Source organism: Octopus bimaculoides, chromosome Z (assembly GCF_046866305.1).
Source record: "Octopus bimaculoides isolate indiv1 chromosome Z, ASM4686630v1, whole genome shotgun sequence".
NCBI classification, from domain to species: Eukaryota; Metazoa; Mollusca; class Cephalopoda; order Octopoda; family Octopodidae; genus Octopus; species Octopus bimaculoides.
Window position 1 is genome coordinate 27,709,043 of NC_142944.1, and position 17,491 is coordinate 27,726,533.

Sequence of the window (17,491 nt, forward strand, 5' to 3'; positions counted from 1 at the left end):
TTGTGCTGCATCCAAGAAGTAAGGTGGAGAGGAGCTTCCGCGAGGTTCCTCAGAGGCAAAGAACAAAGGTACAAGATTTTCTGGGCAGGGAACACTGACGTGGTCGGGGGCATGGGTATACTTCTAGCAGAGAAATGGGTTGATGAGGTAATTGAGGTAGTCAGAGTATATAACAGAGTACTTAAGATTAGACTAGTGCTTCACCATAGGTTAGTTACCATCATCTCGGCCTATGCCCCTCAACCGGGGCTATTGGATGGGCAGAAAGACCAATTCTACGACACCCTCTTGCAAACTACCTCACTGACGAATGACAGGGACCTACCCTTTGTGGCTGGTGATTTCAATGGTCATGTTGGACAACATGCAGGGGGCTTCCATAACGTACATGGAGGCTATGGCTTCGGTTCCCGCAATGAGGAGGGAACCAGGTTGCTGGAGTTCTGTGATGCAAACGATCTTATGGTTTGCAATACCGACTTCAGGAAACCTGCCTGTCACCTAGTCACCTACCATTCCGGCAGACACAATAGCCAAATCGACTACATCCTCACCAGAAATAGGGAAAGAGGGCAGCTTATAAATGCCAAAACCTTCCCTGGCGAAGAATGTACCCCACAACACAGATTAGTAGTTAGCGACTTCGGGATCAAGGCTAAATGGCTGCCCAGAAGTAGACCAGCTTGGAGGAAAAGGGTCTGGAAGCTTAAAGATCCTGCAAATGGACAGAGATTTAGAGACATACTACTCAAAGCATTTGACGAAATAGAAGGGGATATAACATCACACAACGTGGAAGACAATTGGAGATTTCTGCAGGACAACTTACTGAGAGCCACCGACCAGATCTGTGGCTGGTGCAAAGTTCCCTCTCAACTCAAAGTAACATGGTGGTGGAACAATGTGGTTGACAGGGCTATTAGACAAAAGAAACAGGCTTGGAAGGACTGGAAGAACGGAGGTAGCAGGGAATTGTATCAGACTGCTAGAAGGGAAGCTAGGAGACAGGTTTATTTAGCCAGAGGGGAAGCAGATAAGAAAAAATTTGCCAATGTTCTGCGCCATGAGGACCAAAGACTTGAAGTATTTCGTGTTGCAAGACAGTGTGTGAGAGAGAATCGTGATGTTGTGGGAGAGAAATGTGTTCGCATGGATGATGATACGCTTGCACTAAATGAGGCTGCAACGAAAGAGGTTTGGAGACACCACTACGAAAGGTTGCTCAATAAAGAGAATGAAGGGGAGAAAGAAGGTCTGCCATATGTCGACCCAACAGAGGGACCAGCTATCCTAATTGACAGTACCTTGGTAGATAAAACGATCAAGAGTATGAAGACAGGAAAAGCCCCTGGCCCATCAAGAATCACTGCAGACATGCTCAAAATATCTGGTAGTGTCGGTTATAGCCTAGTCACCTGTATAGTTAATCAGGTGATGCACGAAGGAGTCATACCCAATGACTGGTGTAGCAGCACCATAGTCAACTGCTACAAAGGTAAAGGTGACGCTCTTGACACAAACAATTACAGAGGTATGAAGTTGTTGGACCAGGTAATGAAGGTCACGGAGAGGGTCATAGCCCAACAAATTAGGAATAGAGTCAGTTTAGATGAGATGCAGTTTGGGTTTGTTCCAGGAAAAAGCACCACTGATGCTATATTTCTGGTAAGACAGCTGCAGGAGAAATACCTAGCCAAAGATAAACCTCTGTACCTGGCTTTCGTTGACATGGAGAAAGCCTTTGACAGGGTCCCCCGATCCCTCATCTGGTGGTCAATGAGGAAACTAGGGATAGAAGAATGGTTAGTGAGAGCTGTGCGAGCCATGTACAGAGACGCTGTCAGTAAGGTGAGGGTTGGCAATGAGTACAGTGAAGAATTCCAGGTAGAGGTAGGGGTCCACCAAGGTTCAGTCCTCAGCCCCCTCCTATTTATCATAGTCCTCCAGGCAATAACACAGGAATTCAAGACGGGATGCCCCTGGGAGCTCCTCTATGCTGAGTACCTTGCCCTAATTGCTGAGTCACTATCAGAACTAGGGGAGAAGTTTCAGGTGTGGAAGCAAGGACTAGAATCGAAGGGCTTTAGAGTCAACTTAGCTAAAACCAAAGTCCTAATAAGTAGGGAGGTAGACAAAACACAAATCCCTTCAGGTAGATGACCCTGCTCGATCTGTAGAAAAGGTGTAGTTAGAAACTCCATAAGATGTACCCAGTGCAAGCTATGGACAAGATAGTTTTTGTATGTGACAGATGCCCAGGAGCAATAAACACTGAAAATGTTGTGCAGAAAACAACCTTTACCACACTCCAGGGAGAAAAACTAGAAGTAGTTGATAGCTTCCGCTACCTAGGAGACCAAGTCCGTAGCGGAGGAGGGTGCACTGAAAGTGTAACTGCTAGAATAAGAATAGCCTGGGCAAAGTTCAGAGAGCTCTTACCTCTGCTGGTGACAAAGGGCCTCTCACTCAGAGTAAAAGGCAGACTGTATGACGCATGTGTACAAACAGCCATGCTACATGGCAGTGAAACATGGGCCGTGACTGGTCAGGACATGCGTAAGCTTGCAAGAAACGAAGCCAGTATGGATGTGTAATGTCAGTGTGCATACTAGACAGAGTGTAAGTACCTTGAGAGAAAAGTTAGACCTAAGAAGCAGCAGTTGTGGTGTGCAAGAGAGACAATTGTGCTGGTATGGACATGTGGCAAGAATGGATGAGGATAGCTGTGTGAAAAAGTGCCACACCCTAGCAGTTGAGGGAACCTGTGGAAGAGGTAGACCCAGGAAGACCTGAGATGAAGTGGTGAAGCACAACCTTCGAACTTTAGGCCTCACCAAGGCAATGACCAGTGACTGGGACCTTTGGAAATATGCAGTATGTGAGAAGACCCAGCAAGGCAAGTGAGAGCATAATCTATGACCTCTGCCAGAAGTGTAGGCAGCTCACTAATTCATATCTTTACTTTATTGGATACTAAAAACCCTGCTTGCGAAGACCTGTTGAGGCAAGTGAATTTGGAATTTCGAATTTTAAATTTGAAATTGAAATCGAACCGAATCCGACGACTGGCACCCATGCCAACCTTTCCTTCATTGGACACTAAACTCTACTTGCAAGTGAAATCATAATTGAACCATACTCGATGACTGGCACCTTATGGAATAGCAGACGCCAACCAAAAAATCTTAAAAAACACCTCACAAGGGCAGAATTCAAATCAGAGAATAAATCAGAATTCTTAGTAAAAGAATGTGGGGATAGGAGTGAGGAACAGGCAACAATATCAACAACTTCAAAAACTTGGAAAGTGGTTCCCACATAAAATTCAAGAGCAGATCCTTTTTAAAAATAAATACAGATATGAACTGCAAAATGCAAAACCTTATATACTGCATTACCTGCCCAAACTGCAAAGAAAATTACATCGGTGAAACAAATAAGTCTCTTTGCCAATGTGCAGGAATCCACAGGCAACATATCTGACAAGAAGAATTACGCAAGATTCCATTAAATAAACATCTGGAAATATGCAGCAATGGAAAATTCAAAATTTTTCCCTTTCACAAATGTGCACGGGACGATCCACAATACCGAAAAGCAATGGAACTACATTTCATCAAAAATTCTCTCCAAAGTTGAATGTTTGAAAGAAAAGCAGAGACAATACATTTTGTGTTATACTAATGTTCTCTAACGCAAAATCATGGAATTGAAAGAGGCGTGATGGACATATTCCCAACCACACACACACACACTTCATCAAGGAATCCTCCATAAAATTGAATGTTTGAAGGTAAAGTGGAGAATTTGAATTCTTTATTCCAAATGTGGTTCATCTCTACAAATGTTCAGACATATCTATGTGTAGCATTGAGATGTTCTAGTTTTGCATATATATATATACATATATATATATATATATATATATATGTATATATGTATATATGTATGTGTGTGTGTATGTGTGTGTGTGTATATATTCGTTTTATTTTATTTACTGATTGATTTTTCAAATTGTTAATTTACAAATATTATACTAATGTATTTTCATGCAGAACTACACTTTATCAAAAAATTCCCTCCAAAAATGAATGTTTGGAAGGGATATTTGTCAGCCTGGGAAAACACTTTAACTGGGTTTCATGCTCTGCAGTCTGAATGTTGCTAATGAAGCAACTGGCTTATGTGGGCCATGTACCCCTTCCAACCCAGTGCAAAAGTGCGTTTAGCAAGGTGTGAGTTATTAATGAGTTCAGCAATGAAATTTAGCTTGCTAGTATGTGTGCACTAAGTTCAGTTCTCATGCCATTAATATTTATCAGTCCTCCAGGTCATAATGGAATAGTATAAGAGTAGCTGTCTGCGGTACCTGCTGTATAATAACTTTGCTCTTATAGCTCAATTTGTAGCAGAATCAGAGAATTGTAGTAAAGGATAGAATCATAAGGTCTCAGGGTAAATATAACAAAGATTAAAACTATTAGTAAGTATAAAAGAAAAAGGATAATACTATGATAATGGAAATAATTATGTTAGATCTTCAAAAAAGAAGAAAGAAAAGTTCCATATATGGTGTACTAAGTGTAAATTAGGAATATACAAGAGTTGTAGTGAAATCACAGGAAGTCTGGTGGAGGAAAGAGACTTTGTATGTGACAGATGCACAGAAGTAGTGAACATTAAGAGCACATATGAAACAGATTCTCTAAAATACCCCAATAGAAGTTGTAAATAACTTCTGTTATGTAGATGACCTAATTGCAGAGGTGGTGAGTGTTCTGAAAACATAGCAGCCTGAGTAAGAACAGATTAAAAGATGTCAGCGAGCTATTACATATGCTGGAAGCAGGTTTCTATCTCAGAGTGAAGAGCAGACTGTTTGATGCTTTTATGTGACCTGCAATAGTGCATGGTGGTGAGTCATAGGTCCTGGAAACATGATTTATGAAGGCCAGAAAGAAATGAAGTAAGCATATATTTGTGTAAAATGTTTGCATGAACAACAATACAAATGAGGTGAGAGAAAAACTGAATATAAGAGGACAGCCATCGTGTGACAGCTGTATAAAGAAGTACAAAGTGCCCAAAGTATTTGGAAAAAGTGGAAGAAGGAAACTCAAGGTGATATGAAAGAAGCAAGTGAAGACATCTCCTCAGTGGCAAAGCTCACTGAGGAGATGACAAAGAACTGCACTGATTGGTGCAATAGTAATGAAGAAGCATGGAGGCTGTAAGGCATAATAAAAAACTACATTTGGATTTCCCCCCCCCCCCCCGATATATCCATAGAGGCAGCTGATGAAGACTTTTAAGTCTACATCTGCAGCCATCATGACCTCTTTGATACCCTCTTGTCTCTCTCTCTCTCTCTCTCTTTCACTCATTCTCTTGCCACTAACATACCTTTCTATTCACTGTGCTATGCTGTCAGTTAAACAAAAGAAGGCATTTGACCTGTTTAACCTTTCCAACTCTCTGATACTCAACCTTTCTCCTATTTACTGTATAATACTGCCTATGTAACAGAGGATGGTATTGAACTTACTCATATTTAATCCCTCATCACCACCATTCTTACCTCTCACCCTTCTAAAAGCCTATGTATAATAATTGTATAAGATCTTAGTATCCAATACACACTACTATCACTTTCTGTATTGCCAATCATTTCAACAACACTGAGCCATCACTTTCCTTTACCATTGTCCACCTCTGTAATTATTCATCTGTGGCTTCCCCTTCAATCACTCTGTTTCTATCATCTGTTATTCCCTTCATCCATTCATCCTAATTCTTCTGATGTTGTCACTTCTTCTGTTTACCCTCTTGATTATTTTTGCCTCAAGCAAGAGGATGCATAGAAGAGTAGTCAGGACTTCTAGTGTTGAGTTCAATTCAAGCTCATTAGTGTTGGTGCATAATAAAATGCATCTAGTAGACTCTATAAAGTGGTTGACAAATGAGTAGAGGAAACATAGAGAACATGACAACCTTTCTAGTGCTTGTATTACAGTAAAATGCATCCAGTACACACTGTAAAGAAGCCAGAGTTGTGAAGAGCATCCAGGCACAGAAAATATTTCAATAATGAAACATATAAGATGTGGTCTCCAGCAGTGTAGGAGTGCACTAACTATGAATAAGGGTGGATTTGGATCATGGCAACTTGTCAAACCCATACCAGTATGGAAAGTTAATGTAAAGTCATGATGAGGACACTCATACACATATATTCACACACGTGTGTGTGTGTGAATTGTTTGCATGTGTGTCCAACTTGTATTCAGAATCTACAAAATGGATGCTCATAAGGAAATTTTGTATAATGTTATTTTGAGAAACAGAAATCAAATCTCCTCACATCATACCCTTCTGTCTGTCAAGATAGCAAATGGAGAAAAAGTCAAAATGCATGAAGTTGGAAAAGAGAGGTTGTGTGAGTAAATGAGAGATTCTCAAGTAGGTGTGATGACAAAATGTTTTATTTCCTCCTTAATCACTCTTTAATTTTTCTTTCTCTATAACTTTCTCTGGAATGGTAAAATAGAGTGATACAGAATGAGAGACATACGTATAGACAGAAAGGAAAGTAGCAATAGAACTCAGGAATTATACAAATGCCCATGAACCCAGAAACCTCATTGCTGGAAGGAAGCAAATGTTTAGCCCTGTATGAACATCAAAGAAGCAACCTAGTGGCTACAGTCAACTCCAACATCCTAATGGATTCACAAAATATACTCAAATGCTAGAAAGGATATTTTCCATAATTACTGAACTGAAATGTCCCATATCATCTTAAACAACCTTTATTTCAAGAGTTGGAAAATGACATGAATAGAATGAAACCATGAAAATCCCCAAAATAAAGCATCTCTCTTAAATTATTGCAACATCGGGAACTACCTCTCAATATGAGACTTTTCACTCTGATCTTGAAAATGTAGAAAGAATACCAAATCCCAAATGAGTTTGAAAAGGCAGCTCTTTTATTCTTTTACTTGTTTCAATCATCTGACTGCAGCCATGCTGGAGCACTGCCTTGAAGGGTTTTAGTAGAACAAATTGACCCCAGGACTTATTTTTTTTAAAGCCTAGTACTTATTCTATCAGTCTCTTTTGTTGAACTGCTAGGTTACAGGGAGGTAAACACACCAACACCAGTTGTCAAGCAGTGATGGGGGACAAACACAGACACAAAGACACACACACACACACACACACAAGTAGTCAAAGTACATAATCATATACAATTATGTGTTTTAACTACAGCATTAGAGCTTTTAAGGTCTTATTTTTAGCAATGTAGGTATTCTAACACCCTAGTCATATTTAGTGGCAAGTATAGTTTTCCTTTTTGATAAAACATTGCACATTGTTGTCTATATTAATGTGTGTGTGTGTGTGTGTGTGCATGTGTGTGTGTGTGTGTGTGTGTGTTTATAAAATAATAAATAATAATAATAATGTATTTTGAATGGCACAACAATGCACCATTATAACAACAATGGACTATAATAACTGGTGTAATTTAATCATCCATAGTCTGATATAATATTTTGGAATATAAAAATCCCTTCTTCAGATATCCCTAGGAATTGATTGAGTCACTGCTATAATCGATTTTGCAACAGTTGGAAAATCGATTATAGCAGTGACTCAATCAATTCCTAGGGATATCTGAAGAAGGGATTTTTATATTCCAAAATATTATATCAGACTAAGGATGATTAAATTACACCAGTTATTATAGTCCATTGTTGTTATTATAGAGCATTGTTGTGCCATTCAAAATATATTATTATTATTGTTTATTATTTTTTACAAACAATACACAATGCTTCAAGCGAGCAACAACACTCTGGCCCTACTCGATCTATAGAAAAAGCGTAGGTAGAAACTCCATAAGATGTACCCAGTGTAAGCTATGGACACATAAGAGGTGCAGCAATATCTAAGGAAGGCTAACTAGGAAGTTAGTTTTTGTATGTGGCAGATGCTGAGGAGCAATAAACACTGAAAATGTGCAGAAAACAACTTTTGCCACATTCCAGGGAGAAAAACTCGAAGTAGTTGATAGCTTCTGCTATCTAGGTGACCGAGTTTGTAGTGGGGGAGGGTGCGCTGAAAGTGTAGCTGCTAGAATAAGAATAGCCTGGGCAAAGTTCATAAAGCTCTTACCTCTGCTGGTGACAAAGGGCCTCTCAATCAGAGTAAAAGCAGACTGTATGACGCTTGCGTACGAACCGCCATGCTACATGGCAGTGAAACATGTGCTGTGACTGTTGAGGACATGCATAAGCTCGCAAGAAACGAAGCCAGTATGCTCCGATGGATGTGTAATGTCAGTGTGCATACTCGACAGAGTGTAAGTATCTTGAGAGAAAAGTTAGACCTAAGAAGCATCAGTTGTGGTGTGCAAGAGAGATGATTGCGCTGGTATGGTCATGTGGTGAGAATGGATGAGGATAGTTGTGTGAAAAAGTGCCACACCCTAGCAGTTGAGGGAACCTGTAGAAGAGGTAGACCCAGGAAGACCTGGGATGAGGTGGTGAAGCACGACCTTCAAACTTTAGGCTTCACAGAGGCAATGACTAGTGACCAGGACCTTTGGAAACATGCAGTATATGAGAAGACCCGGCAAGCCAAGTGAGAGCATATTCTGTAGCCACTGCCAGAAGTGTAGCCAGCTCATTTATTCGTATCTTTACTTCATTGGACACTAAAAACTCTGCTTGCGAAGACCTGTTGAGGCAAGTGAATTCAAAATCGAAATCGAACCGAATCCGATGACAGGCACCCATGCCAACCTCTCCTTCATTGGACACTAAACTCTGCTTGTGAAGACCTGTTGGGGCAAGTGTAATCGAAATCGTAATTGAACCATATTCGATGACTGGCACCTGTGCCAGTGGAGCACTGACAGCACTGTCCAAGCATGATCATTGCCAGAGCAGTTGTCTGGCTTCCGTGCTAGTCGCCTGTAAATAGCACCATTTGAGCGATTACATTACCAGCGTTGCTTTACTAGCACTTGTGCCGGTGGCACGTAAAAAACACCATTTTGAGCATGTCCGTTGCCAGTACCGCGTAACTGGCCCTCGTGCCGGTGACACGTAAAAGCACCCACTACACTCTCGGAGTGGTTGGCGTTAGGAAGGGCATCCAGCTGTAGAAACTCTGCCAAATCAGATTGGAGCCTGGTGTAGCCATCCGGTTCATTAGTCCTCAGTCAAATCGTCCAACCCATGCTAGCATGGAAAGCAGGCATTAAACGATGATGATGATGACATATATACATGATGGGCTCCTTTCAGTTTCTATCTACCAAATCCACCCACAAGGCTTTGGTTGGCCAAAGACAATATTATAGGACACACTTGCCCAAGGTACCATGCAGAGGAGCAGAAACTGGAATCATGTGGTTGGGAAACAAGCTCCTTATCACACAGCCACATTATCAAGTTTATTTTATTATTACTATCTTCAAGAAAGGAGATTAAAAATCTTGTGGGAATTATCATAGAATATCCTTGCTGTTGGTTGTAGGGAAAATATTTGCAAGAATCGTAAGCCATCTGCAGACCATTGTGGAGATTTTTCCTTACAGTTTTTGTACCTCTTGTGGCACAACTGACATAGTTGTCAACAAGAGGAAAAAACAGATAACTACAGAAACTACTCTTCTTTGTCTTCTATAAACAGGAAAAGGCTTTTGACAGAGAAACCACATGGATGGTTCTTCAATATTTTGGTTCAGGTATAACATGCCTGAATACATGCAAATTGAAACAGGGTTGTATTCTTGCACCTACACTCTTCTTATATTTGTCTGTGATGCTTTTTGAACTTTTTCCAGACAATCCAAGTATTGACATCAGATGGATGTATTAAGGGTGGACTATTTAACATAGCAAAATTTCAATCTCATTGACTTACCAACGTCCAGAGCATCTCAAAGATTCAACACATGGATATCAATGAAACTCTCTGAAACATATATTGAGAATCCCAGAAATCAGTCAACAACTTCACCAATGCATGGTGTTTGCCACACAGAAAACGTCAAGAAGTCTTAAAACCTCACCCAACCTGCTCTGAAATCAGCCTCTCTGGTCTCATACCTGATACGTCTCTCAAATAAGTTGACCACTTTCCCTATCTTGGAAGTATTCTTTCCAACAAATACAAGGAGGTGCTGAAAAGTTCTTGGCTTTGGGTAAAAGAAAATACAAGAGGATCAGTTAATTATGGTTTTATGCAACATATTCCCCTCTCAGATTCACATACTTATTACAGTGGTCCTTCAGTTTTTCTAAGCCCTATAAAAGAACTCCAAAATTGGACCTCCAACCAGGCCTTTCACGATACCCTTAAAGGCAAGGACTTTTCAACACCCACTTGTAAGTATATACATATCAACATTATTACAGTTGTGAAACATGGACACTTTATTATTGCAGCATCAAAAATGTGGAGTATGCCCATCAACAAAAAACTCTTCACTTCTTAAATATCAATTGGGAGGGCTACATCAACAACAATGGAATCTTGGAAAAAGCCAACAGCTGAATCATAGAATCAGCCATGAGGAAGCACTAGCTACAATGGTTAGAAAATGTGGTCAGCAAGAAGAGAGAGTTTTCCTCATCAAATACTCATCAGTGAATTAACTGTCGAAATCTTCTGGGAAGGTAACAGTAATGGAGTAGGTGGTGTGGGCATACTTCTTTCAGAGAAATGGGTGGATAAGGTTATAGAGGTAGTCAGAGTGTGTGTGATAGAGCACTTAAGCTCAGTCTAGTTTTGCAGAATAGTATAGCAACAATTATATCTGCCTACGCCCCACAAGCGGGCTTACCAAATGAACAGAAGGACCACTTTTATGATATTCATCTGCAGGCTACCTCAAAGATGAGTGACAATGATCTCATCTTCGTGGCTGGGGATTTCAATGAGCAACCTGGTACCCTCCGTGGTGTACATGGGAGCCATGGAATTGGTTCCCAAAATGAAGAGGGAACAAAGCTACTGGGCTTCTGGGATGCCAATAACCTATTGATCTGCAACACCAACTTCAGGAACCCAACCAATCACCTCATAACCTATCAATCAGGTAACTCTGCCAGCCAGATCGATTTCATTCTCACCAGACAGCAAGATGCACAGTTGCTCTTAAATACAAAGACCCTCTTTGGTGAAGAATGTACCCCCACAGCATAGACTAGTCACTAGTGACTTTAGATGCCAGAAGGATGCCAAGAGGCAGACCAATCTAGAAAAGGATCTGGAAGCTTAAGGATCTTCATATGGTCAGAGATTTAGGGACATCTTAATTGAGAAATTTGATGAAATAGAGGAGCAGCTACAAACTTGTGACATAGAGGGTAACTGGGAATTCCTGTGAGACAGCTTGCTGAGTGCCACAGACCAAATCTGAGGTTGGTGCAAAGTCCCTTCCAGACCTAGGGTAACGTGGTGGTGGAACCATACTGCAGAAAGGGCCATTAGAGCAAAGAAACAAGCCTAGGAGGCCTGGAAGAGTGGGGGCAGCAGGGAACTGTGTCAGATTGCCAGAAGGGAAGCTAGGAGACAGATATATCTAGCCAAGGGAGAAACAGAAAAGAAGATGTCTGCCTATGTTGAGCATCGTGAGGGACCAGCTACCCAAATTGACAATAGATAAAGCAATTAAGGATATGAAGACAGATTAAGACCCCCAGCATATCAGGAATCTCCGCTGAAATGCTTAAAATATCTGGCAGTGTGGGTTATGGTCTAGTCACCAATACTGTAAATCAGGTGGTTCATGAAGGAGTCATACCCAATGACTGGTGTAGCAGTACCATAGTCAACTGCTACAAAGGTAAAGGTGATGCTTTAGATAAAAATAATTACAGAGGTATCAAATTGTTGGATCAGGTGATTAAAGTTACAGAGGGAGTCATAGCCCAACTAATTAGGGAGAGAGTTAATCTAGTTGAGATGCAGTTTGGTTTTGTGCCAGGGAGAAGCATCACTGATGCTATATTTCTGCTAAGGCAACTGCAGGAGAAATACCTAGCCAAAGATAAACCTCTAGACTTGGCTTTTGTTGATTTGGAGAAAGCCTTTGACAGGGTCCCCCGATCCCTTATCTGGTGGTCAATGCGGAAACTAGGGATAGACGATTGGTTGGTGAGAGCTGTACAAGTCATGCACAGGGATGGTGTCAGTAAGGTGAGGGTGGGCAACGAGTACAGCAAAGAATTCAGGGCACAAGTAAGGGTTCACCAAGTATCGATGCTCAGCCCCCTCTTGTTCATCATAGTCCTCCAGGCAAAAACAGAGAAATTCAAGACAGGCTGCCCCTAGGAGCTATTCTGAGCTGATGACCTTGCTCTTAATGCTGAATTACTACCTGAACTAAAGAAGAAGTTCCAGGTATGGAAGCAAGGTTTAGGATCAAAGGGCCTTAGAGTTAACCAAGCAAAAACCAAAGTCTTAGTAAATAGAAAGCAGGCAAATCACAAATTTCTTCAGGTAGACGGCCCTGCTCAATCTGTAGAAAAGGTGTAGGTAGAAACTCCATAAAGTGCCCCAGTGTAAGCTTTGGACACATAAAAGGTGCAGCAACATTAGAGGAAGGTTAACAGGGAAACTAACTTTTGTATATGGAAAGTGCACAGGTACAAGAAACGCTAAAAATGTGCAGAAAATAGACTCCATCAACTACCAGGGGAACAAGCTAAGGTAGTAGATAGCTTTCATTATCTAGATGACCACGTTAGTAGTGAAGGTGGATGCTCCAAGAGCATAGCTGTCAGAATAAGATTAGGCTGGGCAAAATTCAAAGAGCTCCAGCCCCTGCTGGCAACAAAGGGCTTCTCTCTCAGAGTGAAAGGTAGATTGTTCGATTCCTGTGCGCAAACAGCTATGCTGCATGGCAGTGAAATATGGGCTATGACAGCTGAGGACATGCATAGGCTTGGAAGAAATTAAGCCAGTATGCTTCGCTGGATGTGTAATGCCAGTGTGCATGTTTGACAGAGTGAAAGCATCTTGATAGAAAAGTTAGGTATAAGAGGAATCAGATATGATGTGCAAGAGAGACAACTGCACTGGTATGTGATGCATATGGGCGAAGACAGTTGTGTAAAGAAGTGCCAATCTCTAACTGTGGAGGGAACCTGTGGTAGAGGTAGACCCAGGAAGACATGGGATTAGGTGGTGAAGCATGATCTTCGAACTTTGAGACTTACAGAGCCAATGACTGGTGACCAAGACCTTTGGCGATGTGCTGTGTTTGAGAGGATCCATCAAGCCAAGTGCACACATGCTGGTGACATATAGAGAACATCTTTTGAACATTGGGCCTCACGGAGGCAAACCGGCTGAGTTCCTTTTGAGCACTGGACCTCACGGAAGCCAAGTGGCTGAGTTCCTTTCGAGCACTAGGCTTAATGGAGACAATGACCAAGACCTTTCGCATTATGTCATGCTTGAGGAGACCCATCAAGCTGAGCAAAATTGCAGCTGTGGCAGATACTGGTGTCACACAAATTGGCATCCATGCCGGCGACACGTAAAAGCACCCATTACACTCTCAGAGTGGTTGATGTTAGGAAGGGTATCCAGCCATAGAAAACCATACCAAATCAGACTGGAATCGGGTACAGCCTTCTAGCGGGCTAGCCCAGTCAAACCATCCAACCCATGCCAGCATGGACAAGGACATTGAATGATGGTGATAATGATGATGATGATGTAAAGACAACAAGGAGGTCCTTTTTGCCATTTCAAAATCCAGTTAAAATCAATCTTCGCATGTCTGGTATTGAGACAAAAATATGTGAAGCGGAAATGTAGAGTTGCTCCTCTGATACATATGGAAGGCCTTGATGATGATATAAGAAAGGAGAGTTGCTGATCAGTGGAGAGGAAAGGAATTTGGATTCATATCATCAATTTCATTGTTAAGAGTTGAAGAGGTGTTTTCAATGTTATTTCTCAATGACCAACTGAGTTTCTTCTCAAGCAGAAGGGTAGGATTCTTGGTGGTCCTGGTCACTTGGAAGACAATGGTGTAGTTACAAAGCACATTGGAAAAACCCATGAGAGCAGAAGTAATCTAGTTGTATCAGACAAATGCCTATGAGTCCATACCACATTGACAAGGTGAATTTGCACTGCATCACCATGTTCCTAGGAAACTCAATGACCTTGTTCCTGGGTTACTACAATAATTTCTAGGTCAAAAACTTATATCAAATTCCACAGGTACTGCTAGTCTCAGTTATTCTTTTTGCCCTTGCTTGAACAGGGTGGCCAAGTCAGCCAAGAAGGGATGTAGAGGCCTTCTAACTAAGTCTACAATAAAATCATCTGTTGCCAATCATACGGTCACAACAATATTGGTTCCAAGGAATAAACAGATTCTACAATGAATGAAGAAATTTATCATTTGAGCAAGGATGAGTTTTGAGCCTGCTAATCAAGATTCATGGTGTTGAAAGTAGTTGACAGATTCCATTTCTCAATATTCAGAACTGTCATCTCCTTCATCACAGTGCAACCAATCAAGAACCTAGGGAAATTCTTTGACTTGACTCTAAAAGACTCTGCTGCTATTCAAATATTCAAGAAAGACTTTGAAAACATGCTTCACCAAGGTCAGTAAGTCAGGCTCACCTGTATTTACCAACCTTCTACCCTACCCTAAGTGAATCTGCTAGTTTATATGGTTTCATTAATAGTAGAATTCTTTGAAAGATGGCATTCTCTACAAATGGTTGGAGTTCCCCTGCAGCCTCAACAATGAAGCATTGTATGGGAGCAGTTAGATCTCTTGCAGTTCCTTATCGGTGGTATCACGAAGATTTTAAGATAACATGAGCAAGAGAAATCTGAAAGTACAACGACTCCTAAGACTAGAAAGCAGTGCAAGTGACAGGAGTCATGCCTAAAACAAAAGAAGATGTGTGTTGGCAACAAGCAGAGCAGGCTTGTGATACTTCCCAGAGACACAGGACAAGGAGGCATCATCTCCTTTATGAGGAAGTCCAAGCAAGTGTAGAGGAAAAGTGAGACAGTAATGTAGGGCTCAGGCACCATGGACATGTGGGAGAATGTGCAGCAGCACAAGATATACTTAGACAAATATCATGCAGGCAGACTTCTGTTGTGTCCAGTTTCTTGTCCAAGCTGTCCAAATGCCTTGCTAAACCCAACTAATCTTCACATTTAGGTTAAGAATGAGACAGCATCTTGTCTGTTCTGCCTTTTGGGGTGCTACTGTGGACACCATGACCAGATGCTCAAGGTGGCTGCTGAGAGCTTAGCTACTTAGTCATTAGTGAATGTAAATATCCACTATGCAATTTAATTTGTTTAAGCTGTAGAGAAACTGAATCTACAACTAAAAACAAGGGTATGCCTCCTTTGCACAGTCTTTGACAGGTGTGTCGATTTGGGTAGACAGTTTGAAATGTTGAAATTTCCAAAGAAGATAATTCTGGCATGATCATCACCTCTGACACACCAAAACAAGTGAACATGCTGGAACTTACAGTGTCCTAGGAAGAATGCATTGATGAAGCCTATGTGAAGAAACATTGTGAAGTATTAGGAAATGCTGGAGAAGTGCCAGAATAGAGGCTAAAAAACACTGAGCACATAAGTGGGCTGTAGAGGTTTAACAGGATGCTCACTCTATAAAGCCCTCTACCAATTGGGTTTTACAGGGGTGCAAATGGGTCATTCAGTTTGCAAGTGAAGAAACAGAAAAAGCACCAGATGAATATGGATTAAGAAGGCTGGACCATAGACTGCTAATGTTTGGATGCAAATCTGTTTCTAAACAATCCTAGCTGGGTCACATGGCTGGGGTGTCTCTATGCTGAGACCAGAAACACCTGATGATACTTGATTACACTACTGTTGGTGTGTCCCAGCATATCCAGAAGTATCTTGCACGAAGTTGGAAGTGCTGACAAGGTTGTCTTCGTTTCCCTCGTCGAAGTTATTCAAAGTACAGATGCAGAACTTAACAAGAGAGAAACTATTGCACTCTTGTCACCACTTCTAGCTTAAATAAATTTTTTACATTTTAAGCTAATTTTGAATTGATCTGAGTTCGTCTTATTTTTCAGTTCTAACGAACACACACACACACACACATATATATACATATATATATATATATATATATATATATATATATATATATATATATTAGTAAAAGTAAAATGGATCTCCATCGGTTTCAACGATGAGTATTCAAGTTCACATTGTTCAATGAACTGACCTACCACTGATAAGTGGTTGTGTCTTCTACAGGCACCGGTAACCTAACGTAATCATCGAGCAGAGTCAACGGAACACTCTTTAGTACAGAGGTTCCTTGAATTACAGGTATAATCCATCTGACAGGTTTCCACAGGCTCCGTTTGTCCACTTTCACTCGAACCAATGATGAAGACCTCAATGTGATCGACAGACACGCTGAAAGAAATAACAAATCCTCCCTCAAATCATACCTTAAAAAAGAATGTTCCATCTAAAAAACGAAAAAAAAAAGCAGATTGTCATGACTAGAATATCCTTGATCTTAGATCTGAGCCGGTCCGGAGTAGCCTAGAGCTGAAGAACAGCAATCCAATTTCTCGCACAATGTTGGATCAAGACTACAGAAATAAAAGACATTTACGCAAGATGCTACGCTACGGGAACGGAACTAGGATCTCATGAATGCAAAATAAACTTCTTAACCACTGACATGCCATCATATGTGTGTTTGTGTGTGTGTGTGTGTGTGTGTGTGTGTGTTATATATATATATATATGTATATATATATATATATATATTAGATAACACAACATAGACATATAGAAATTAAATATCAGTCGAAACACTCACCTTTGCACTCTGCATCGGCACAAAGACGCAAATTTGAAACCTTGCTCGAAGCAGCAACGTGGCAGATAGGAGAGATCGTCAACAGGAGTAAGAACAATAATAGTGGAAAATTTAAGAAAACCGGCGAAGGCGAAATCTTTCGATGGTCCCGCGTAAACTGTCCGCTGGCAGTGTTTCTATGTGAATTGTCAGTTTTGTGTATGTTCCACATGGGGCGGACCGTTGCCGTGAGCATCTGTTCTGGTTCTGGTAGTAGAAATAGTAACGGTGTTGGTGCTGTAGTGGGTGTTATTCTACTCCTTGTAGTTGTAGTATTCCTGCACGCGACTGAATTTGAAACCGTATGGCAAGCGTCGTCAGCAAGTGACATGGCGTATGTCAGGTGTTGAAATTATATACATACACTCTCACACATCTCTCTCTTTCTCTCTCTCTCTATATATATATCAATCTTTCTTCCTCGCGCTCTATCTCTCTCTCTCTCTATGTGTGTGTGTGTATGTGTACGCGCGCGCGTGCGTACTGTATATAGGTCCGTAAATATGTGCGTATTACTCTGTATATAGCGATGTATTTATATAAAAGTTTGTGTAT

General features: G+C 41.0%; 1 protein-coding gene across 2 annotated transcripts in view; it reads right to left on the minus strand.

Annotated features, from left to right (window-relative positions):
* The window catches only part of LOC106880786 (uncharacterized), a 148,024-nt gene extending 130,533 nt beyond the window's left edge, over positions 1 to 17,491 (minus strand). The window contains exon 1 of one of the 2 annotated variants that reach the window (XM_089364997.1): positions 16,898 to 17,491. In XM_089364997.1, the coding sequence (XP_089221123.1) occupies positions 16,898 to 17,267 (370 nt within the window). In that variant the 5' untranslated portion in view covers positions 17,268 to 17,491. The remainder of the gene's footprint in view (positions 1 to 16,897) is intronic. The other variant, XM_089364998.1, reaches the window with a different exon arrangement.